Source organism: Felis catus, chromosome C1, assembly GCF_018350175.1.
Source record: "Felis catus isolate Fca126 chromosome C1, F.catus_Fca126_mat1.0, whole genome shotgun sequence".
Lineage (NCBI taxonomy): Eukaryota > Metazoa > Chordata > Mammalia > Carnivora > Felidae > Felis > Felis catus.
The window spans coordinates 36,509,054-36,533,449 of NC_058375.1; the positions used below are offsets into that span (position 1 = coordinate 36,509,054).

General features: G+C 37.4%; 1 protein-coding gene across 6 annotated transcripts in view; it reads right to left on the bottom strand.

Moving 5' to 3' along the window:
• LOC101093286 (phosphatidylinositol 3-kinase regulatory subunit gamma) overlaps positions 1-24,396 on the bottom strand; it is a 157,164-nt gene that overhangs the window by 17,288 nt on the left and 115,480 nt on the right. For 4 of the 6 annotated variants that reach the window (XM_045035744.1, XM_045035743.1, XM_045035741.1 and 1 more), the window contains 3 exons: positions 20,667-20,741; positions 14,653-14,833; positions 14,076-14,201 (listed from right to left, as the gene is read on the bottom strand). In XM_045035744.1, coding sequence (XP_044891679.1) covers positions 14,076-14,201; positions 14,653-14,833; positions 20,667-20,741 — 382 coding nt within the window. The remainder of the gene's footprint in view (positions 1-14,075; positions 14,202-14,652; positions 14,834-20,666; positions 20,742-24,396) is intronic. The other 2 variants (XM_011284796.4, XM_019836920.3) reach the window with 1 other exon arrangement.

Consider the following 24,396-nt stretch of genomic DNA (forward strand, 5'->3'; position numbering starts at 1 on the left):
TGAACACTTTGAAGACAAAGATAAAATTATGTTTTTGCACTCATTGTAGTGCTGACCCCCAAAAGGCGCTGAAGAAGTGAATGGATACAGTGGAGGAGTCCATACACCAACATACAAAGCCTTATTCCCAGAAAAGTCCTATAGAGTCTATTTATTCTTATTATCATTTCTAAAACATGTAGTTTTTCTGAACAGATTCATCAGTAGATTAATCTCAGAAGCAGAAAATGAGGGGTGCCTGGATGGTTCAATCAGTAGAGCATCAGACGCTTAACCTCAGGGTTATACATTTGAGCCCCACATTGGGCATACAATTACTTAACAATAAAAAAAATCTTAAATTTTTTTTTAATGTTTATTCTTGAGAGAGACAGAGACAGAGCATGAGTCGGGGAGGGGCAGAGAGAGAGGGAGACAAATCTGAAGCAACTTCCAGGCCCCACACTGCCAGCACAGAGCCCGACACAGGGTTCAAACCCACGAACTGTGAGATCATGACCTGATCCAAAGTCGGACACTTAACCGACTGAGCCACCCAGACGCTCCCCAAAAAATCTTTAAAAAGAAAAGGAAAAGCAGAAAATGAAAGGGGGAAGAATAGCAGCTAAGTCAGATGCAGAGGAGCATCTGGGTGGCTCAGTAGGTTAAACGTCTGACTTCGGCTCAGGTCATGATCCCAAGGTTTGGGAGTTCGAGCCCTACATCAGGCACTCTACTGTCAGCGCACAGCCTGTTTCAGATCTTCTGTCCCCCTCTCTCTGCCCTTCCCCTGCTGGTTTGCTCTCTCTCAAAATAAATAAACTTAAAAAAAATAAAATTATATGCAGAATAAGATGAAAAACTAAAAACTTCACAAACAAATGCCCAGTAGGCTAAGCCATTTAGCACTAGGATAAGTAGTCCTATGCATTTTGATGAGCTCTGAGGTTTTTTTTAGACTTCAGCATCTGAACTCAGATTCCCCCAAATCTTCAGAGGGTTAAAATTTTGTACAATTTATATTAGAAAGTCAAGAAATATTTTAAAGGTCTAGAAAATTGCTATCCTGAATATTTACAGTTTTTAAAGTTTGGTGTTTATGGGATAATTCCTCAAAACTATCCAGCATTGATTAATTTTAACAAATGATTACCGAGAATCCACTATACAGAAAGTACAGTCTGGTGGTAAAGAGATTAATAAAACATGAAGCCTGCCCTCCAGGTTTCAGAACACACAGGTAAAACAGATTTCCGAACTCTGATAAGGTTTTGTTCCATGTCATGGCAGAGACAATCAAATCAGGGTGAATTACTTCTTTACAGAGGCTTCATGGAGGCTACAAGAACCTTATGATGTTCCATATGCTTGAAGTTATACATATCTCAAATAGTGCTGTAAACTTATTGGAATGCCCATATCTAAATATCTAGCTATAAATTCTGCAACTCTCAAATTACAGTGGAGGGTCTCGGCTCCCTTGCAAGATCAAAAATTACCTATGAAGCCCTGGCCCTATATCCTTAAAGAAGACACTAATAATTCAGACTTTACAATAACTGGTGTTTGTGTTGGTAGGTAAAGCAGCAAAGGGAAAATATTTATAGCATTGCCGAAGCAGCAGCTGCCCCATAAACAATGTCACAATACCTACCACAAAAAAACTGTAAATCTACCTATATCTATACCCCTTCTCTCCTTTCTCCTCTCCAGCCCTTCTTATGGTTCCTTCTCATCAGCATACAAACAGGTTCTAGTAACACCACTTTGAAAAAATAATCCCTTAACCCTAAATTCTCTTCCAGTCAATTAAGTTCCTTGAACAAACTATCTATATAGGCTGTCTCTCTTTCCTCATCTCTCATTCTCACTCCAACTCACTCTTTTCCGGCTTCTGTACCTACCATTCCACAGAGACTGTCTTTCCAAGGTTATCAATGATCTCATTGCCCAATTCCTGTCCCCTATCCCAATCCATCCCTAAATCCTATCAATTCCTCCTAATTACATGTAATCCAGATGTCAAATATCCCCACATGCAATCTATTCTCATCCTGTGCCAACTATGACTCAGGATACACCATCTCTTCCCATTCTCTGGGAAGAATTCACTTCCAACAAAACAATCCAAATTTTATCTAAGGTTTCACAGAAACCTTAGGCAGTCTATAACACTTATAAATATTGAAACATTTATAAACAGAGGAGATCAATTCTTTAACTTCCCTTTAACATTCACTATCCTCACTGTCCCAGCACATCTCCTGTACTGCTAATAATCACTGGATATTCCTCTTCCTCCACCTCCCAAAGCCTTAAACCTCATGGCTCTTCTCTGCTCAGCCATCTTACGTCTTTCTCTCAGTTCTCGCACACCCAGATTTAGCCCTCTCCTAGCTTCAACTTAGTGGTTTTTGCAGTTTCCTCCATCTACTCCCATACCCAGCTCCCCAGCCAAGGATTCCAAGTCCAGAATGCAGTCTCACACCAGCTGCTCAGAACTCATACTCTGTGGTTAAATCCCCAGTATTACTGAGCATGTGGACAACATGTGGAGCCTTCTTCGCTTCCTCCAGTCATGACAAGAAAGCGGAAATGCAGTTCTAGGGGCACCTGGGTGACTCAGTCACTTAAGCATCTGACTCTTGATTTCAGCTCAGGTCATGATCCTCACAGTTGGTAAGATCAAGCCCCACATCGGGCTCTGAGCTGACTGTATGGCACCTGCTTGAGATTCTCTCCCTCTTTCTCTGCTGTTCCCCAGCTCATGTGCACACCTTGTTGAGATGACAACCTTTGAGCAAAGACTTGAAGGAGGGGAGGGGGTTAGCCAGCTGACTATCTGGGCAGGCGGTGCAGTGGGGGAGTGTTTCAGGCAAGGAAGTGGCCAGTAAAACACTCAAAGGTAGGAAGCAGGTCTAGTATATTCGAAGAACAGCAAAGAGGATAGCATGGTTGGAGAAGAGAGAAGTAATGAGGCCGGAGAGGAAGAGGAGCGCAGATTATGCTGGGCACTGTAGAAAGCACTCTGGCTTTCCTATGTGTAAACCGTGGAACCACAGACAGGTGTTAAAGGAGTACTGTGATCCTACCTAGGTTTTACAAGTATAGGTTTCCCCTACATAGAGTTCCTATGAAACCTTTCACAAGCCAAAATGGCATAAAGCAAAGAAACAATTAACATTAATTTACATGGAAAAAATTTTTGCAGTGTTCCCAAACTCAAAAAATAACTTCTCTTAGGCTTTTTTTTCTGAATACCTTAGGACACATGTTACTAACAGGTGCACAAAGTAAATGGAGAGAAGCACAGATGCTCACAGACACAGTTCAAAGCTATAGCGGCTTGATGCTGAGATGCTGAGTGTAGTTCCCGGGGAGGGAACTTGGCAGCACCATTCCCACTGCTTGGGGTGCACACTGCCTTTGTAACAGCTTGATGCAAAACAAACTCTGAATGCTATTGTCACTTTTTGCCTTTTTTTGTAAAAGCAGAACTCTTCAGATTTATTTCAGTTAGTGAAAACAAGTACTAATGTAGGTCTTTCATAAAAGCCAAGTGGTGTAATGAGAACTTGCAAAATGCAGGGCACACCTGCATCTCCTAGCTGCTCTGTTGAGAATTGATCAGGGAGAGTGAAGCATGGATAAGGGCAAGAAGATCAGTTAGGAGGTTTCTGTGGTAAATCAAAGTAAGAAATGATAGTGACTTAGATCAAGGTATCAGCAGTGGATGTGAGGAGAAGGGGTTGCATTCTGGCTATATTCTAAAGGTAAAGTCAACAGAAATTCTTACTGGATTTGATGGAAGGTGTACAAGAAAGAGTCTGGGATGGCTTCAAGGCTTTTGACCTAAGAGAGGACATGACTTCTCTCAACTCCGACAGGTAAGGCAAAGGATAGAACAGCCCTGAGTTCAATTTTGTTCATGAATTCAGTTTGACATGTTAAGTCTGAGAGATATCTATTAAACATCCAAGTGGAGCTGTTGGAAAGGCAATTGGATATATATGAGTCTACAATTAAGAGAAGTTAGAAGAGGGGCGCCTGGGTGGCGCAGTCGGTTAAGCGCCCGACTTCAGCCAGGTCACGATCTCGCGGTCTGTGAGTTCAAGCCCCGCGTCGGGCTCTGGGCTGATGGCTCAGAGCCTGGAGCCTGTTTCTGATTCTGTGTCTCCCTCTCTCTCTGCCCTTCCCCCGTTCATGCTCTGTCTCTCTCTGTCCCAAAAATAAATAAACATTGAAGAGAAGTTAGAAGAAGCAGAGACATAAATTTGGGAGTTACCAGCATACAGATCATATGTAAAGCCATGAGGCTGTTTGAGATCACCAGAGAGTGAATAAATAACCAGAAAAAAGAAAAGGCCCAAGGTCAAAGATGAGAAATCAGCAAAGATGACCAAGAAGGAACCAACAGGGAGGTCAAACTCTCCGTTCTCAGTTGTCTCTGGTTATTTCCAGATCTGGAAATTCCATTTATAATTTTTATTATGGTTTTCTGTTCCACCTCTTATCTACAGAAATAATCGTATTGTTTTTGTATACAGCCATGTGTTTTCAATGTTTACCAATTTTTTAGTATGAGATAATGTAAGTGCATAAAAAAAATGCAGAGCTTAACAAATTATTATAAAATGAACATTCACTACCAGCAACCCCAGAAATTCCTTGTGTATCCTTTCTGGATCATAACTCCCTGTCTCTGCCCACTCTACTTCCCCCACCTTGGTAATAACACTATCCTGCCCTTTATGAGGATCATTTCCTTGTTATTCTTTATGATTTTACCACTTTATGTTCCCAACCCAAATCAAAAAGTTAACGTTTACCTTGTTTTGTACCTTCTATGAATAGACCCATAGAATATGTATATGTATTCCTTCACTCAATATTCTTTGTGAGATTAAACAGTGTTATATGTTGCCCTTTAAATAAATATACACACACAAATATAGTCATCCATCATTGTTTTGTTTGATGGAGAGAAAAGGGATCAAAACATGCCTTTTTGGCTAATGTACATTGTGTTTGACAAATGCTGTCAGAGTACTTCAACCTTGTGTAGAACAGAGTCTCATCTCTCCCTCTGTGCTTCTAGAGTCAAGCACAGTATCATGCCTAGATGCTACAAAGGAACTGAGTTTGAATTTAGGAGATTTATAATCTAATCTTGGTAATGTTAAAAACTGGTTATGTCCCTTAAGAGAGTCTTTCTATGCTTTAAGTTCCCATCTATAAAATGGAGATAATGGCAACCCCAACTATATTTGAGAGAGAGAGAGAGAGAGAGAATGAATGACAAAAGGATAGAAAGAAATGGAAACAGGGAATCAGGAAAAAAAAAAAAAGGTGGGGTGGGGGGACTATACATCCAAAAACATTTACTGAATACATTAGTCTAGTCATGATATATTTTAACAATAAATGATAGTATACCACATACATTTTTTTCCTACCTTGCTTTTTTTACTTAATGTATCTTAGAAATCACTCAGAATCAGTAAATATAGACCTTACCTCATTTTTTGATGGTAATAGAATAACTGCATATCATTTTGTTTTTTTTAAAAAGGTCATTTTTGTTATATATATTATTGTTATTAATGTGTATAGTATTTCTATTATTTCCTCCTTTCTGTTTTTAACTGTAGTTTTCCCAAATCCTGTTAATTCTATCACCCCAAACATTCCAGCATATTTTTATAAAGTTTCCCTTCAGGTTAGTGAGTACACCCACAGCTGAAATCACTGTTCACACACTTCTACATGCTGTTTCCTTAGCCTGCAACTATATCATAAGCATTTCTCAGGTCATTAGGAATTCCTAAAAAGCACATAGTTAGCAGCAGTTGACTCCAAGAAATCAGGACTTTTATTCTGTATGCAATAATTCATAATAATAATTCAGCAATAGTTTATACTGAATTTAATAATTCAGCAATAATCTATATTGAATTTAGCATACATATTTATATAACCTTTGTACTTTTTAAAAATCAAAGTTAAAATAATTTCTGAAAACCTATTTTAATAGTTGTATAATGTTCTATTATATGTATGATCATTTCACCATCCCCTAATGTTGCCCACTTATGTTGATTCAATCTAAAGAGGCTTCAGTAACTTTTTCCCCATTCTACCCGAAACACTGGCCTCATCACAGATAAATCATCTGGAAAAGCTAAAGGAATACAGAGAGAAAATGAAATTAGCAGGGTAAAAAAGCATACACACACAGGCACACCAGAGATATAGCTCAAGTATCATGAAGAAAGAAAAAGTATTAAGATCATTCTGAATAACTAATTAATAAAATTAAACCTGAAAATAAAATGGAAGTAAACTTCTCATATAGGAAAATAGACCATTACAGCATTTCTGGCTGTAATCCCATACCTTTTCCCAGTCAGTACTATATCTCATTCCTAATCTGTAATCCTCATAGGGTAGTATCCCCTAATACCCTCTTCAGGGTTGCAGTATCTACCTTAACACTGCCCACCATGGACACTATCCTGGAAATAAGATCAGTGGCTATGAGGCTGGAAAAATCAATAATATAAATACTAGGGTCAAACAGGAAACCGTGAGTTACAGTTATACTAGAATAGCTCCCTGCTGACTACACCTTCCACAGATAACTATAAACTATAGACAAAGATATAAGAAACATGTATTTCACATTATAGTCAAATTGTCAAAAGAGAATCTTGAAAGAAGCAAGAGAGAAGAAATGTGTCATGTACAAAGATCTTCAATAAAATTAATAGCTGTTTTCCTGTCAGAAACCATGGAGGCCAGAAGGCGGTGGGATGGCATAGAAATCTTAAAAGAAAAAAAACTGTCAACCAAGAAGTCTATATTCAAGCAGTACTATCCTTCAACTAGAAAAAGAAGAGCAAACTAAACCCAAAGCTAGCAGAAGGAAATAATAAAGATTAAAAAGGTAAATGAAATAGAAAATAGAAAAGTAGAGAAAATCGACAAAACTAAAAAGTGGTTCTTTAACAAGATCACCAAAATTGACAAACCTTTAGTTAGATTAAGGGAAAAAAAAGAATCAAATTACTAAATTGTTAAGTTTAAAGGGGGCCATACTACCCACTTTACAGAAATAAAAATTGTTAAGAGAATGCTGCATAAAATTTATGCCAATAGACTGGATAACCTAGATGAAATGGACAAATTCCTAGAAACACACAACTACCAAAACTGACTCAAAAAGAAAATCTAAATAGACCAATAATCAATAAGAAAATTGAAGCAGTAATCAAAAACTTCCCAACAAAGGAAAGCCCAGGATCAGATAGCTTCACTAGTGAAGTTTACCAAATATTTAAAGAAGAATTAACACCAACCCTTCCCAAAAACTAGAAGGAGGAAGGAACACTTGGTAACTCATTCACAAGGCCATCATTACTCTGATCCTGAAGCTAAATCAAGAGACTGCAAGAAAACCACAGAACAACATGCCTTTTGAATACAGATGCAAAAATCCTCAACAAAATACTAGTCAACTAAATTTAGCAGCGTATTGAAAGGACTTTAACTGTATACGATTACCACATGGAATTTATCCCAGGAATGCAAGGGTGGTTCAACATACGAAAATCAGTCAATACACAACATTAATAGGCTGAAGGAAAAAAAAAAAAAACCACGATCATCTTAATTGATACAGACAAAACATCTGACAAAATCCAACATCCTTGCATGATAAAAACCATAAACTAGAAATAAAAGGAAACTTCTTCATCATATAAAGGCCATTGTTACAGATTGAATTGTGTTCCCACATAAGATATGATCAGTCCTAATCCTCAGGACCTTAGAATGTGATCTTACTAGGAAAGAGAGTCTTTAGTGAATTAAGATGAGGTGATATTGGAAGTGGATGGGCCCTAATCCAATGACTGGTTAGTATCCTTATAAAAAAGAAAGCAGAGACACAGAGGGAGAATGCTACTGATAATGAAGGCATAAACAGAAGTGGTATGTCCAACCCAAAGAATGCCAAGGACTGCCAGCAACCAACAGAAGCTAAGAAAAACAAGGAATGGTTTTCCCCTGAGCCTCCAGAAAGAGAGGGCCCTACCAACACCTTGATTTTGGACTTGGAGTCCCTAGAACAGTGGAACAATAAATTTGTTGTTTTAGGACACCCAGTTTGTTGTACTTTGTTTTTGTTTTTTGGGTTTTTTTTTTTTTAATTTTTTTTTCAACGTTTATTTATTTTTTGGGACAGAGAGAGACAGAACATGAACAGGGGAGGGGCAGAGAGAGAGGGAGACACAGAATCGGAAACAGGCTCCAGGTTCCGAGCCATCAGCCCAGAGCCTGACGCGGGGCTCGAACTCACGGACCATGAGATCCTAGCTGAAGTCGGACGCTTAACCGACTGCGCCACCCAGGCGCCCCTGTTTTTTGGGTTTTTAAAAAAAATTTCTTTTAATGTTTATTCATCCTTGGGAGACACAGAGTGAGTGGGGGAGGGGCAGAGAGAGAGGGAGACAGAATCCAAAGCAGGCTCTAGGCTCTGAGCTGTCAGCACAGAGCCCAACACGGTGCTCAAACCCACGAACCACGAGATCATGACCTGAGCTGAAGTCGGATGCTCAACCGACTGAGCCACTCAGGTACCTCTTGTGTGTTGTACTTTGTTACAACAGACCTAGGAAACTAATACAGCTATATATAAAAAACACAAGCTTAACATCATACTCAATGGTGAAATGGGCTAACTTTCTCCTAAGTCATGAATGAGACAAGGATATCCATCCACTTTCTCCACTTTTATTTAACAAAGTACTTAAAGTTCTAGCCAAAGCAATTAGGCAATGAAAAGAAATATGGGACATTCACGGGGCATCTGGGTGGCTCAGTCAGTTGAGTGTCTGACTTCGGCTCGGGTCATGATCTCATGGTTTGTGGGTTCAGGCCCTGCGTCGGGCTCTGTGCTGACAGCTCAGAGCCTGGAGCCTGCTTCGAATTATGTGTCTCCCTCTCTCTCTTCCCCTCCCCCACTCACACTCTGTCGCTCGCTCACTTTCTCTCTCACAAATAAATAAACATTAAAAAATTAAAAAAAAAAATACAGGACATTCATATTGGAGAGGAAGAAGTAAAATTATCTCAAATGACATTACCTTATAGGTACAAAACCCTAAAGAATCCATCAAAAACTGTTAGAGCTAATAAATTTAGCAAAGTTGCAGAATACAAAATCAACACACAAAATCAACTGTATTCTATACACTAGCAACTGTGTATAGAATATTCTGTATTCTATATACTAGCAGGGAAAGTAAGGATATAATCCCATCAACAACAGCATCAAAAAGAATAAAATATTTAGGAATAAATTTAACCAAGGAGGTAAGAAACTCATACACTGAAAACTATAAAACAATACTGAAAGAAATTAAAGAAGACATACATAAATGGAAAGACATCTCCTTGTTCATGGATTGGAAGACTTAATATTAAGACAACAATACTTACCCAAAATAATATACAGATTCAATGCAATCTCTATCAAAATCCCAACTGCATTTTTTTTACAGAAACAGAAAAACTCAACCTCAAATTTATATGGAATTGAAAGGGACCTAGAATAGCCAAAACAATCTTGAAAAAGAATGAAGTTGGAAGATTCACACCTGCTGATTTCAAAGCTTATTAAGAAGCTATGTTAATAGTTTAACATATTTTGAATATGGTAATGACATAAGGATAGACATGCAGACCAAGAGAGTGCAATAGGAAGCCCAAAAATAAACCCTCACACCTCTGATCTATGTCTCAATTCAGTAAATATCCCAAGACCATTCAATGGAGAAATGGTGTTGGGACCACAGTGCAGGGAAAATGTATTTTCACATGTACAACAATAAAGCTGGGACCTTAACTCACATCACATATAAAAGTTAACTCAAAATGGATCAAAGACCTAACTTTAAGAGTAAAAACAATAAACTCTTAGAAGTAAACACTGGAGAAAATATGACATTGGATTTGGCAACAACTTCATGAATACGGTAACAAAAGCATAGGCAACAAAAGAAAAAAATTGGACTTCATCAAAATTAAGAACATTTGCACATCAAAGGATGATATTAAAAAAGCAAAACAACAACCTACAAAATGGGGAAAATATCTGATAATCATAGATCTGATAAGGGATTTAAAAAAAAAGCTCCAAGGGGGGTGCCTCGGTGGTTCAGTCAGTTAAGCAGCTGACTCTTGGTTTCGGCTCAGGTCATGATCTCATGGTTCATGAGTTTGAGTCTCACATCCAGCTTTGCACTTAGCGTGGAACCTGCTTGGGATTCTCTCTGTCTCCCTCTCTCTGTGCCCCTCCCCCACTCACATTCTCTCTCAAAACAAATAAACATAAAAAAAAAAAAGAAATTCCTTTAAAAAAAAAACCTCCTAAAACTCAACAATAACAAAAACAATATTACTTCATGACTACTAGGGTGGCTATAAAAAATTAAAGATAAAAAAAAATAGTAACAAGTCTTAGAATGTGGAAAAACTGGAATCTTCATGCATTAATGGTAGGAATGTAAAATAGTTTTGCCAGCGTGGAAAACAGTTTGTCAGTTTCTTAAAAGGTTAAACATAGTACCATATGATCCAGCAATTCCACTCCTAGGTATATATCCAAAAGAAATGAAAGCAGAGACTTGAACAGTTATTTGCACACCAGGTTCATAAGCAGGATTATTCACAATGGCTGGAAACTGGAAAATGACCCAATGCCATCAACAGATGAATGGATAAACAAAATGCCATATTCCCCTTCAAATGCAATATCATTCAGCCATAAAAAGTGACATTTTGATATATGCTACAACATGTATTTTCCTTGAAAACATTGTAATTAGTGAAGTAAGCCAAAGAACAATTATTATATGATTTCATTTATATAAGGTACTTAGAATAGGCAAATATTACAAGAATGAATTATGGGGGTAACATAGGTAAATATAAAATATATGATAACAATAAGAGATAAAAACAGAATGATATAAAACAGGGTTATTATATTTACATGCTACATGACACGATATGAAGTTAAATAACTATGATTAAGAATGCATGCTGTAATCCTTAGAACAACTTCCTATGGGGGAAAAAAAAAGACAGTCATAGCAAAAAAGCCAGATGAGGAATCAAAATGGAATACTAAAAAATGTTTGACCCAGGGGTGCCTGGGTGACTCAGTCAGTTAAGTGTCCAACTTCGGCTCAGGTCATGATCTCACAGTTTGTGGGTTCGAGCCCCGCATCAGGCTCTGTGCTGACAGCTCAGAGCCTGGAGTCTGCTTCAGATTCTGTGTGTGTGTGTGTGTGTCTCTCTCTGCCCTTCCCCTGCTCATGCTCTCTCTCAAAAATAGACATTAAAAAAAAAAATGTTTCACCCAAAAGACAACCGTGAAAGAGTTGCTGAGGAACAAAAAACAGATAAAGCAAATAGAAAACAAATAGCAAAAAAGTAAACATAAACCCAACCATACCAATAATTATAAGACATACAAATGGATTACACTCTCCAATTAAAAGGCAGAAATTGTCAGGCTGGATTTTTTACAAAGCCATACCCAACTATATATTATTATCTATAAGAGATGCACTTTAACTATAATATAGACACAAACAGATGGAAAATAAAAGGACAGAAAGAGATATATCCTGAAAATAACAAGTATATGAAATCTGATGGGGATATACTAGAAAAAGTAGACTTTAAGACCAGGAGGATTACCAGATATAAAGAGGAACATTTCATATTGATAAAGGAAAAAATTACTATAAATATGTAAGCACTTAATAGAATTTCAATACACATAAAGCAAAAGCTAACAAAACTAAAAAGATAAATAGACAAACCTACAATTGTAAGTAGAGACTTTAAGATTCCTTCTAATTAACTGAAAGTACAGGCAAAAAAGAAAATTCAGTAAAGATATGGAATATCTGAATGACACTATGAATCACCTTGACCAAACTGATACTTGGAGAGGACTACACCAACAACTACAAGGGCACTATCCCAACAACTTTACTAGTCTTTGTCAGTGCACAAGTTTACTAAGATAAGGCAGGTTAACTAGGTCGTAAGTCAATAAATTTCAAAACACTGTAACCTTAATGAATATGTTCACTGACTACAGTGAATTAGAAGATATACTAGAAGTAATATATCTAGAGAAGCCTCAAATATTTAGAAATTGAAGAACATATGGCCAAAGAAGAAATCACAAGGGAAATTAGAAAACATTTAAAACTGAATAACGAAAATAACAGTATAACAAAATTTGTAGGATGCACCTATAGCAGTGCTTAGAAGGAAATTTATAGCTTTAAGTGCTTATATTAGAAAATAAAGTTTTGGGGGCACCTGGATGGCTCAGTCAGTTAAGGATCTGACCTCAGCTCAGGTGATTATCTCACGGTTCACCCACTTCAGGTGAGCGGCAGCCCTGCTTTGGGGGAACTTGAGCTCCGCTTCGGGGCTCCGCACTCTCTCTGCCTCTCTGTCTGTCCCTCACTCACTCGTGCTCTCTCCCTCAAAATAAATGAATGAATGAATGAATAAATAACTGTAAAAAAAAAAGTTTTAAAGCCAGTGAACAAAATTCACCTCAAGCTAGTAAAAGAAGAGCAAATTAAATTGAAAGCAAAAATAAAAATAAAAAGGAAATAATAAAGAGCAGTAATAATAACACAATAGAAAACAAACACTAGAAAAAACCCACTTACTGTTATGTTCGATAAAGGACTCAGGCAAGTTATTACTGCACTGAGGATTCACTACGAATTTAGTAGAATGGACTAATGCCACCATAACATGGACTAATCAACATAGACTAAAGCTTCTGTAAGTTATTTGACGTTCAAATAACCTGTGTTTCAAAAGAATGTGCATAAGAAACCCAGTTAGATATATTTTCTTAGGCCACCAATGACCCAAATACTGCAATGGATAAACTCCCCTGAAGACTTGCACCTTCATAAAAATTCCTAGCACCTTTTATATATTATATAATAACTTAGGGCAAATTAAGCCAATCCAAATGTAACTAAAAAAAATCAAAAACAGTTCTAGGAAAAGAACTAGGAAAAAACAGATCTAGGAAAAGAACTAGGTTACTCTTCAGAATTTTGTTCTATCACATATATAAGATAAAAGAAATATTATTAAGCTTTATGATCCAGAAACTGTGTGGTTAAGACTAGTAGTGGTCTTGGGCGTCTGGGTAGCTCAGTTGCTTGGGCATCTGATTCTTGATTTCGGCTCAAGTCATGATCTCATGGTTTGGGAGTTTGAGCCCCGAGTCAGGCTCTGCAGTGATAGAGGATTCTCTCTCTACCCCTCCCCAGCTCATGGCATTTTCTCTCTCTCTCTCAAAATAAATTTTAAAAATAAATAAAATAAACTTAAAAAAAAAAAAGACTACCAGTGGTCTCATAATTACATTAGTTCCTTCTTCCTCAGAAAACTCTCAAATGTTAGTCGGGCACACCTGACCAAATAACTAGCTTTCTTCACCTCCACTACAGCGTTGTGACCTGCAGCTGCCTTGCCAGTAGGATGAAAGTAGAAGCAGTGTGTACTTCTTCTAGGAAGTAGCCTTAAAAACAGGAAACTGCTTTCTGTTTCTATTCTTCCTTCTTGTTTGCTAGAATATTGTTGTGATGACTGATACTGGAGTAAGCCAACTTCTACAGATAGCAAAGCATCAAAACAGAAGAACCCTAACCCCTAATGACTGTGGAGTTGACATAATATCCTTGGCACTGCCTATACATGACAGAAAAATAAATTTCTATCTGAAGCCTTTGCTATTTTGTTATTTTTTATCACCTGCAGTCAAACCTTATCCTAGTTAATACTAACTGAAAAAAAATTATGCCCTTAACCAATAAGAAAGTGATTTACAAATGAGAGAAGAATTTGTATCACTCCAAAGTCTCAAAAAGGTTGTGTAAGATATTAAAACAGCTAAAGATTGTCAGGTGAATTACAGAAAATCTAATGTAATTATAACATTGCATACTTGCTGGGCTAACCAACAAAAATATACTAACCTGTGATGTTCTGGTATATTCCTCATATAGCCTGTCATACTCCTTACTCTTCTCCTGATACTGAGAGTGGTACTCTTGGAGTTTTTTACCTACTGCATCAATGTTATCTTCTTTTACCAATTGATCCTATACAGTTAAAAAAAAAAAAGAAATAAAGAATGTTAAGAATTCTGACACATGAATTTTTCCACACCTATTTATTTTTAAATTGCATTTCTACTATAAGTTTAAGTCACTGTATTAATATCAAGCATCCAAAAGCACTAAATTCTTTTGTTAACACTATTATAAGCCTTTAGATTATATCAAAATAGTTAATATTTTAAAAATTAAGAAATGAAGTATAAATAGGAAACAAACAGAAGTATTTTTATATAAAGTTAGTAAATACATGCAACCAGCTATTAAGGAATAGTAGCCACAGAATAAGTTCCAAAAATATCTTACATCTTAAGTAGGAAATTTAAAATGACTACATTTCTTTTTTTTTTCTTTTTTTAAACTGATAAGCCTGGTAAATTAAAATGAAATGATGTTAAAAATGACTTGTTGAATAACTATTAAGAACTAATCATACCTGTTGGTATCTGGACACTGGGTACATGAGCTTCACATCAAGTTTGGGATTGTACTGAGCAAGAGATTCATGATGATAGTGGTTAATGAGCTCCACCACAGAATTAAATGTCAGAGGATCAGAAAAGCCGTATTTACCATCTCGATGATAGATCTTTATTAACTTATTATTGCCTCCCTTCCTGTGAACAAAACAACAACTGTAGATGTTTTTCCAAAAATTCTATCAAAGTACTATTTTCATATATGTTTCCATATAATTATGTGTGTAAAAGTACATACAATATCTTATCATTTTAACAACTATTTCTTTTGTCTATAAAATATCTTGTTTACTAAAGGTCAACATACCTGACCAGAAAAATAACTAAAACAAAAGTAAATTATATCTTTTGTTTATTTTCTGAATGAATTTTTAAATTTAAATTCGATTAATATTTTTTCAGGAAGAACACAGATAATCTCTTTAGGACCTAAAGATATGTGATTGTGTGTCTTTGGAGGGAAGCAGAAGCCATTTCTTTTTTTTTTTTTTTTTTAATTTTTTTTTTCCAACGCTTTTATTTATTTTTGGGACAGAGAGAGACAGAGCATGAACGGGGGAGAGGCAGAGAGAGAGGGAGACACAGAATTGGAAACAGGCAGAAGCCATTTCTGTATGAAGGGGGATGATAAACATTTGTCACACAGAAATCACCAACACATTCAAGGTTTTGTTGTGAATGCCCAAACATAATTAAGCTCCTTGAATGATTTATAACTGAGTAATTTAATCTAGTACCTTGCATTATTTTGTCTTTTATATTTGCTTATAATTCTTGGAAGTGACTATTTATTTAAACCATCACAATAAGTAAATGATTCAATTGTCATTCAACTGTTTTATAAGGTATAGCTTTTGAAGAATCGTTTATATTAGAATGGGGTAATTTGACTCTTTTGTTTACTGAGTCATATCCAATGTTTCCTTAAAGATAATATATAACCAAAGCTTAAAATGGCAGTGTTTTCCAAGTCCTACACAGTATAATCAAATCACAGCAGGTTGATTCATTCTATCAAGCAAAACACTGCACCATTCCCACTCAACTCTTCTTATAATACATGCGGACTTAATGGGGGGAAAATATGTCTCTACATCTCTTTCTGCCATGCTATTACACATAATAAAAGAGACACTGGGATTTGTCAATGCCTCATTGACAAATGAAAGGTCAAACACAATAGGTTCAATCTATGGATTGATTTAATAATGCTTATAGAAAGTCAAGATTTAGATAGATGAAGAACTATTCCTACAAAATATGTATCGGAAGGACCACCTAATCTTATGTAGTTACTATAGGTGTGTATACCCACACATATATTTACAATAAATACAACCTGGTCTCTCTAGAGAAAAGTAAAAAAGGCACTCATTCGTTCAAAATTTTTGAATATCTGCTATATGCCAGGAACTGTACAAGGTACAGTGCATATAATGATGAACAAGACAGACTTCCAATTTAGGAGCATGAGGAATGTATTTCTATCTTTAAGTTTATAAAGAAGATGAAGAATTTCTCATTAAGATAGAATATAACAACAAACAGCTAGATATATCAAATGGTAATACGTCCTACGGAAAAAAATAAAGCAGAGTAAAGGCAAGAGATAGTTCTGGGGGTGCAGGGATTTCTTTTTTATATATATTGCACAAAGAAAACCGCTCTATTCAGGTGACATTTAAGTGGAGTCCTAAATGAAGTGAGGGAACTAGCACAGCAGGTATATAAGGGTCCAAGCAGAGGGAACAGCAAGTGCAAAGCCCCTGAGGTAGAAGCATGTTTGGCATGTTCAAGGAACAGCAAGGAGGCCAATGACACTGGGGCTGAATGAGCAAAAGGGAGAATACTAGTAGGAGAGAAGTAAGAGATGTAAAAGGAGCTCATATAATGTAACGACCTGTAAGCCATCTTAAGGGTACTGACTTTTACTGAATAAGATGGGAAAACACAAGAGGATTCTGAGCCGAATGATACCATCTCTCATGTATTTTAAAAGGCTCACTCTAGCTGCTGGGGTGAGAAGAAACCATTCAAAATGAGCAGGTGTAGAAGTAGAAAGATCAGTTGGGAGACTATTAAAATAATCTAGGCAAGAGAGATGGAATCCATCCTGAACAAAGACGATATAGTGAGAAATGGTGGGATGCTGAATATATTTTGAAGAGAGAGCCTACCAGACATGCTGATGGCATAGACATAGATGGGTAGAAGAGAGAGAAACAACATAAAGATGATTTCAAGTTTTTTATCTTAAGCAATTAGAAGAATGGAATTGTTATTTATCGAAATGAAGAAGGCTGTATAAAAAGAACATGTTTAAAGGGGAAAAATATTTTGCTTTTAGACATGTTAAGATTGAGATGCCTAATGAATGTACAAGAGTAGACAATCCAGCAACCTATTTGAAGAATCTAAAGTTCAGGAGAAAGATCTGGGCTAGAGTTATAGAATCAAGAGCTGTCGGTTTACAGATGTTATTTGAAATGAGTACAGTCAAATAAGAGAAGAGGTCCAAGGTCTAAGTCCTGGGGTTCACCAATGGTTAGTAGTTAGGAAGATGAGGAAGAACCAGCAAAAGAAACCAAGAGAGAGCAATGAATAAAGTAAAAGGAGAACTAAGAACATGATATATATATAATATATCATGTGATATATATATCATATATATGTGATATATATCATATGATATATATATATTATATATATATCATATATATTATTTTGAAAGAGACAGGGTGAGTGGGGGAGGGGCAGAGAGAGAGAGAGAGAGAGAGAGAGAGAGAGAGAATCTCAAGCAGACCCCACACTGTCCATAAACAAGATTATGAGCAAGCCAAAACCAAAAGTCAGACCTTAACAGACTGAGCTACTCAGGCGCCCCAGCATGGTACATTTTTAAGAAAGCATTTCAACCCAGAGAAAATGATCAACCAGGTAAATGATCACAGGTTTTGATAAAGAAGGGATCATTAAGTGATCTGGACAAAATGGTTTCCATGGGATGCTAAGGTGAAAGCCCGACTAGAATGGACTAAAGAGAATGAAATAAGAAGGAAAAGAAATGCCAACAGACAACTGTCTTGAGGAGTACTGCTGTAAACAGGGAGCAGAGAAATAGCGAAGTATTTGGAAAGGGATAGTCAAGGGAATTTTCCTTCTTTATTATTCTTCAATGGGAGATAGTATCACATATTTATATGCTGATGAGAATGGCTCAGTAGAGAGATAAAACTGATGATCACCAAGAGGACTGACAAGATAATTCCTAATGTATGTCCTTGAGAAGAATAGAGGGATGGGATGGGATTTGGCCCACAAGTAGTGAGATGGATCTTGGACAAGAAAGGATATTCACATTCAGATGCAAATATGTTGATAGCTGTGGCAACAGGACCAATGGGGAGTTAGGTATCTTCCGACAACTTCAATGTTACCAGTGAAACAGGAAGCAATTTCCTTAGGTAGAAAGGGGAAAATGAGTTGTTCAAAGAAAAAAAAAAAAGAAAGAATATGTGAAATTGTCATCTTGGGGGGCACCTGAGTGGCTCAGTAGGTTAAGAATCGGACTTCGGCTCAGGTCATGATTTCACGGTTCATGAGTTCGAGCCCTGCTTTGGGTGAGCAAGAGCCCCACTCTGGGTGAGCTTGAGCTCCACTTTGGGTGAGCTCCGCTTCAGGTATGCCCCATTTTTCTCTCCCTCCCCCTCTCTCACTTTTGCCCTCTCTCTCTCTCTCTCTCAAAAAAAAAAAAAAAAAAAAAAAAGAAAAATTGTCATCTAGGAAAGTGAGAGAGCAAACAGATTGCAAAGACGCAGAAATTCAGCTAAGCAGTACTAAATGCCATGTAAGATTAATAGTCATGAATTTTAAGTGAAGCCAGTGAGCACAGTGTATTTTTTTTTCACATTCAGCTACTTAGGTATAGGCAAGGAATAGATAAAGAGTTGAATTTAACAAGTGTAGGAATACAGTTAGGGAACTACAACGGAGGGGAAAAAGGAGCAAGTTTATTGAGGATATATTCATGAGGCTAATTTTAATAATAGACCATGGACTCTAAGCAGAGAGGGAAGAAAGTGAGGACATGAAGGAACTAAATAATGGTCAATTTTTAATTATATGTCTCTCTCCCTCACTATACCCTTCTTAAACAGAAGAATTATGCTATCCCTTCTTGTATTCTACCACCTGGCCTAATGCCTGGCATACAGCAAATTCCTAAAGATTTAACTATCCAGATTTTCTACAATGAGTTCTATTTACGATGGTTTACTAAATTGGAAAACTTCTATTTCCTTATCACCTACCCTCTACAGTCTGATTTCACTCTCATTTGAGAGTCACCAACTTTTATTAAATTCAGACTCTGCCTGCTTCCTCCCTCCACCCCAGGCTTAGGTTCTTTGCAATGGCTTAAGATTTCTACTCTCCCTACTTTCTCTCCCTACCCATTTAATATTTTGTCTTCCCATTACTTATATGACATTACAGTTTTTTAAATTTTTATTTACTTATTTTGAGAGAGAAAGAGAGAGGGAGCAGGGGAGGGGCAGACAGAGGAAGAGACAGAATCCCAACCAGGCTCTGTGCTGTCATCATAGTGCCCAATGCAGGACTCGAACTCATGAACTGTGAGATCATGACCTGAGCTGAGATCAAGAATTGGACAGTTAGGGGCGCCTGGGTGGCGCAGTCGGTTAAGCGTCCGACTTCAGCCAGGTCACGATCTCGCGGTCCGTGAGTTCGAGCCCCGCGTCAGGCTCTGGGCTGATGGCTCGGAGCCTGGAGCCTGTTTCCGATTCTGTGTCTCCCTCTCTCTCTGCCCCTCCCCCGTTCATGCTCTGTCTCTCTCTGTCCCAAAAATAAATAAAAACGTTGAAAAAAAATTAAAAAAAAAAAAAATTGGACAGTTAGCCAACTGAGCTACCCAGGTGCCCCTATGACATTACACTTTTGTCTCAACCTCTTAGACTGTTCTTCCTCAGCTCCTTCCTGTTGGTAAACACAGTCTCTAAAAATACTTGCCTTCAGCCTCTACCTTTTCTTCCCTATATATATTCTTTCCTTAAAATCCCATTTATTCTATGGAGATGGTACCTGAATCTTTTTCTAGTTCTATGCTCTCCTCTAAGCATTAAACCTACATTTCTAGCTCTACTCTAGATACACTTTTTCTGGAAGTTCTGGAGCAGCTAAAAACCAACATCTTTCCCCTGTTCTCTATAAAACAACTGCTTCTGACTTGCCTATTTCTATAAATGGCACATTCATTCTAAGCCCAACAGGCTCAAATGAATCATCTTTAACTACTCCACCCCAACCTCATACCTACTCTATTATTAAATCCCTTGGCTCTTAGCTCCATATTGCCTCTTACTTTGATTCCTCAACTCCTTTCCTAGAGCCACTATCCCAGCTAATAGTGTATTCCATCTTTCCATCATATCATTCCCCTGCTTAAAAAACCATTCTTGGGTTTGGTTTTTTGGTTGCTGTTGTTTTTTTTTTTTTTTTTTTTTCACTTAGAAATAAAATTAGGGGTGCCTGGGTGGCTCAGTTGGTTAAGCATCTGACTGTTGGTTTCAGGTCATGATCTCACGGTTGATGGGCTTGAGCCTTGTGTTGGGCTCTGTGCTGACAGCATGGAGTCTGCTTGGGCTTCTCTCTCTCTCTGCTCCTCCCCTACTCCTACAAACACAGAAAGAAAGAAAGAAGAAAGAAGAAAGAAAGAAAGAAAGAAAGAAAGAAAGAAAGAAAGAAAGAAAGAAAGAAAGGTAGAAAGAAAGAAAGGTAGAAAGAAAGAAAGGTAGAAAGAAAGAAAGGTAGAAAGAAAGAAAGGTAGAAAGAAAGAAAAGAAAGAAAATAAGGAAGAAAGGAAGGAAGGAAGGAAGGAAGGAAGGAAGGAAGGAAGGAAGGAAGGAAGAAAGAAAAGAGAAAGAGAGAGAGAGGGAGGGAGAAAATTCCTTACCATGGCTCACAAGGCTCTGTGCATCTGTCTCCTTTCCACTTTTCAACTTTATCTTCTACCACTCTATGGTTCACACTGTAAGCCAGTCACAGCAGTCTTTGTATTCACTGGATCCACCAAATCTTTCCAAAATTCAGTGTCTTTGCATTTTCTGTTCCCTCTTCCTAGAACACTTTTCTGGCTGGTTCTCACATATCCTTCAGTTTTCAGAGGTCACATCCTCAGAGAGGCCCTCCTTCTCAAAACTATCTTAAATTCCCTTTCCCTATATTCTCTATCACATAACCCTGTGTATTTCCTATATAGCATTTCATATACTGGAAGTTATTTCTTTTTTATGTGTTTGTCTCCTCTCCCCTACTCCTATCTCTACCTCCAAATATAAACACCAAATGGATAGGAGACCATGTATAGATAGGAAATGTTCATCATTTCCTTTTCCTAGAATAGTACCTAGAACATTGTGGGCACTCAATAAATATTAAATGATTAAAGAATAAATCCTATTCTTGATCACCATTACCTCTCAATTGATAATATTCTACGGTTTTTTGTTTTGTTTTTAAGTAAGCTCTATGCCCAATGTGGGGCTTAAACTCACGACCATGAGATCAAGAGTCACATACTCTACCAACTGAGCCAGCCAGGTACCCTGACGTTTCATAATATCCTAACTCTTTGCTAGTATCTATCCTCTTTTATTCTTTCTATTCAAATATAGTCTGATCATATAATTGCTAAAAAAAAAAAAAATGCAATGGTTCCCTCTGCCTACCTATGATATTAAATGCAGGGGCACTTGGGTGGCTCAGTCCATTAGCCGAACATCCAACTCTTGATTTCAGCTTAGGTCATGATCCCAGGGTCATGGGATTGAGCCCCATATCAGGCTCTACACTGAGTATGGAGCCTGCTTAATATTCTCTTTCTCTCTCCTTCTGCCCTTCTTCCCGCTCACTCTCTCTCTAAAATAATAAAATAAAATTAAAATGAAATAAATGCAAACTCCAAATTTTAGAATTCAAAGCCCTCTTCAACATGACCCTTTCCAACCATCCATCCCCTACCACTTGGTTCCTCTTTATGGACTTTATCCTCTGGCCAAATTGGGACTGCATCTTTCAAGAACAGGGCACTCTAGTTTCTCACCAGCTTATCTCTGTTCCTATTGCTACCTAATCCTGCAACCTCCCCTCCCACTTTCTACATGCCCAAATCTATTCCCTTCTTCCAGATACACTGCAATGCAATTTCTTCCATGAAGGACACCTCTGTATATCCTCTCAACAAGATATTTCTTTCCCATTTTTTGAATTTCTCCTATTATTTTAGTTTAATTCAAAGCAATTTTCTTATTCCTATTGCCCTCAACACACTATGGCTTCTTTGAGACAAAAATTTTTAACTCATTATCAGATCCTATGCAGAGTAACTAGTACTGAACTATGGATTTTACTAAACTCCAGTAAGACCATCACTTTTCTGTCTAACAAAATCTGTCAGGGCCCAGTTAAACTATTATTTCCTCTGAGAAAACTTCCCTTTACCTTTCTCTCATTTATTTTTTCCTTTCAGATATTCACTGAGTACCTACTACATGTCAGACATTTTGCTAGATACATGAAAGCTTTAAAATACTCTTGCTGGGGAGCCTGAGTGGCTCAGCCAGTTAAGCGTCTGACTCTTTATTTCAGCTCAGGTTATGATCTTATAGTTCACCAACAGCGTGGGGCCTACTTGGGATTCTCTCTCTCTCTACCCCTACCCCACTTGGCTCTCTCTTCCTCCTCTCTCTCTCAAAATAAATAAATAAGTAAATAAATAAATAAATAATTTTTAAATAAAATATTCTTGCCAATGTCCACTGAACAATGGATAAACAAAATGTAGTATACACATGCCTTAAAAAGGAAGAATATGCTACAATATGGATGAAACTTAAAACTATTATTCTTGAAAAATAAGCCAGACACAAAAGGATAAATATTGTAGGATTCTACCTTTTTTTTTTTTTTTTTTTGGTATGATTCTACTTATATGAAGTACCTAGAATAGTCAAATTAAATTCACAAACAAACAAACTAAAACAATGGTTACCAGGAGTTAGGAGAAGGAGTAAATGGGGAGAACTCAAATATAACACCACAATGTTATATTAAAAGCATTCAAGTATAGTATATATGTGTCTCTCCTATTCCACCATTACACACTGGGATTATGAACTCTTAAGGGTAAAACCGCATCTTCTTATTCATGTCCACATTCCTGGTCCTACCGTAATATCCACCACAAAGATAACCCTCTAAATTTTAAAGCTGCCCAAAAATAAAATGGGCTGTCTCAAAGGAAGATGCTAGCTCCCTCTGACCAAAAGATCACATGGAAGCTCAGTGGCCCTTTCTGAAAAATGCTATGCAGAGAATTCTTACATCTGTAGAAACCCCAGCTGAACCAAGTAGTATTAACAATCTTCCAGCTGCAGGTCTCTAAGCATAAGAATTCTCAAGGTGGTTCTAGACTAGACTGTCATTGGGACCCCTTTCCAGCCTTTGTTCTTAAACAGTGCTGCAACTTCAGGTAAGTAATATAACTTCTGCAGGCTCTTTTCCTCATCCCAAGATGCAAAAATTGTTGCCTTTAGTTAGCTGCACTTAGGAATCTACCCATCATAAAACAACTTAGTGTGGGATTAAAACCATTTTTCAGATCAGACATTCATCTGTTATTATGTATTATCCACTGTCTAATGTCTATCCATTATCACACACTAAAGTCTGGAGATGCAACAATGATTAAACAATGATTATCAGAGAACTTAAATTCTATGGGGTGAGATAGACAAGGTGGAAGAGGAAAAGAAAATACAGGAGCAGATTATAGAGAATTAAATTGAGGCAATATATATCCTTGGATGGCTACTTTGGATTGAGAGTTTAAGAGAGTTTAAGAGTTAACAGGTGGCAACTGTGCAAAGATCTGATCGACAAAAAGGAACCGAGGATGTGAAGACCAGAAAGAACAGCTATTGCAAAGGCCCTGAGACAGGAATAAGCTTCACTTATCTGAGGTACAAAAAGGATAGTGGGGTTGAATGTAGTGGAAGGGAGAGAAGAGGGCAAGATATGAGGTGTAAAAAGTAGACTGAGACCGGGGTGCCTGGGTGGCTCAGTCGATTAAGCGTCCAACTCTTAGTTTCAGCTCAGGTCATGATCTCACGGTTCGTGAGTTTGAGCCCAGCATCAGGCTCTGCTCTGACAGCACAAAACCTGCCTGGGATTCTCTCTCTCCCCCTGTCTCTGCCCCTCCTCTGCTCTGTCTCTCAAAATAAATAAACTTAGAAAAAAAAAAGTAGACCAAGACCAGGTCAAATAGAATTTTTAAGTTAGAATAAAATCCAAATTCTTTTACCTTAAGTGCAGTAGGGAAACTCTTAAAAAAGAATTTTAAGTGGGTGCCTGGGTGGCTCAGTTGGTTAAGCATCCAGCTTCAGCTCAAGTCATGATCTCACAGTTTGTGAGTCCCTGTGAGACACAGTTTGAGTCCCACATCAGGCTCTGTGCTGACAGCTTAGAGCCTGGAGCCTGCTTTGAATTCTGTGTCTCCCTCGCTCTCTGCTTCTCCCCCACTCATGCTCTGTCTCTCTCTCTCTCATTCAAAAATAAATTAAAATATTTTAAAAAAATAATAAAAAAAGAATTTTAAGCAAAGGAGTAATCAGACTCATACCTTA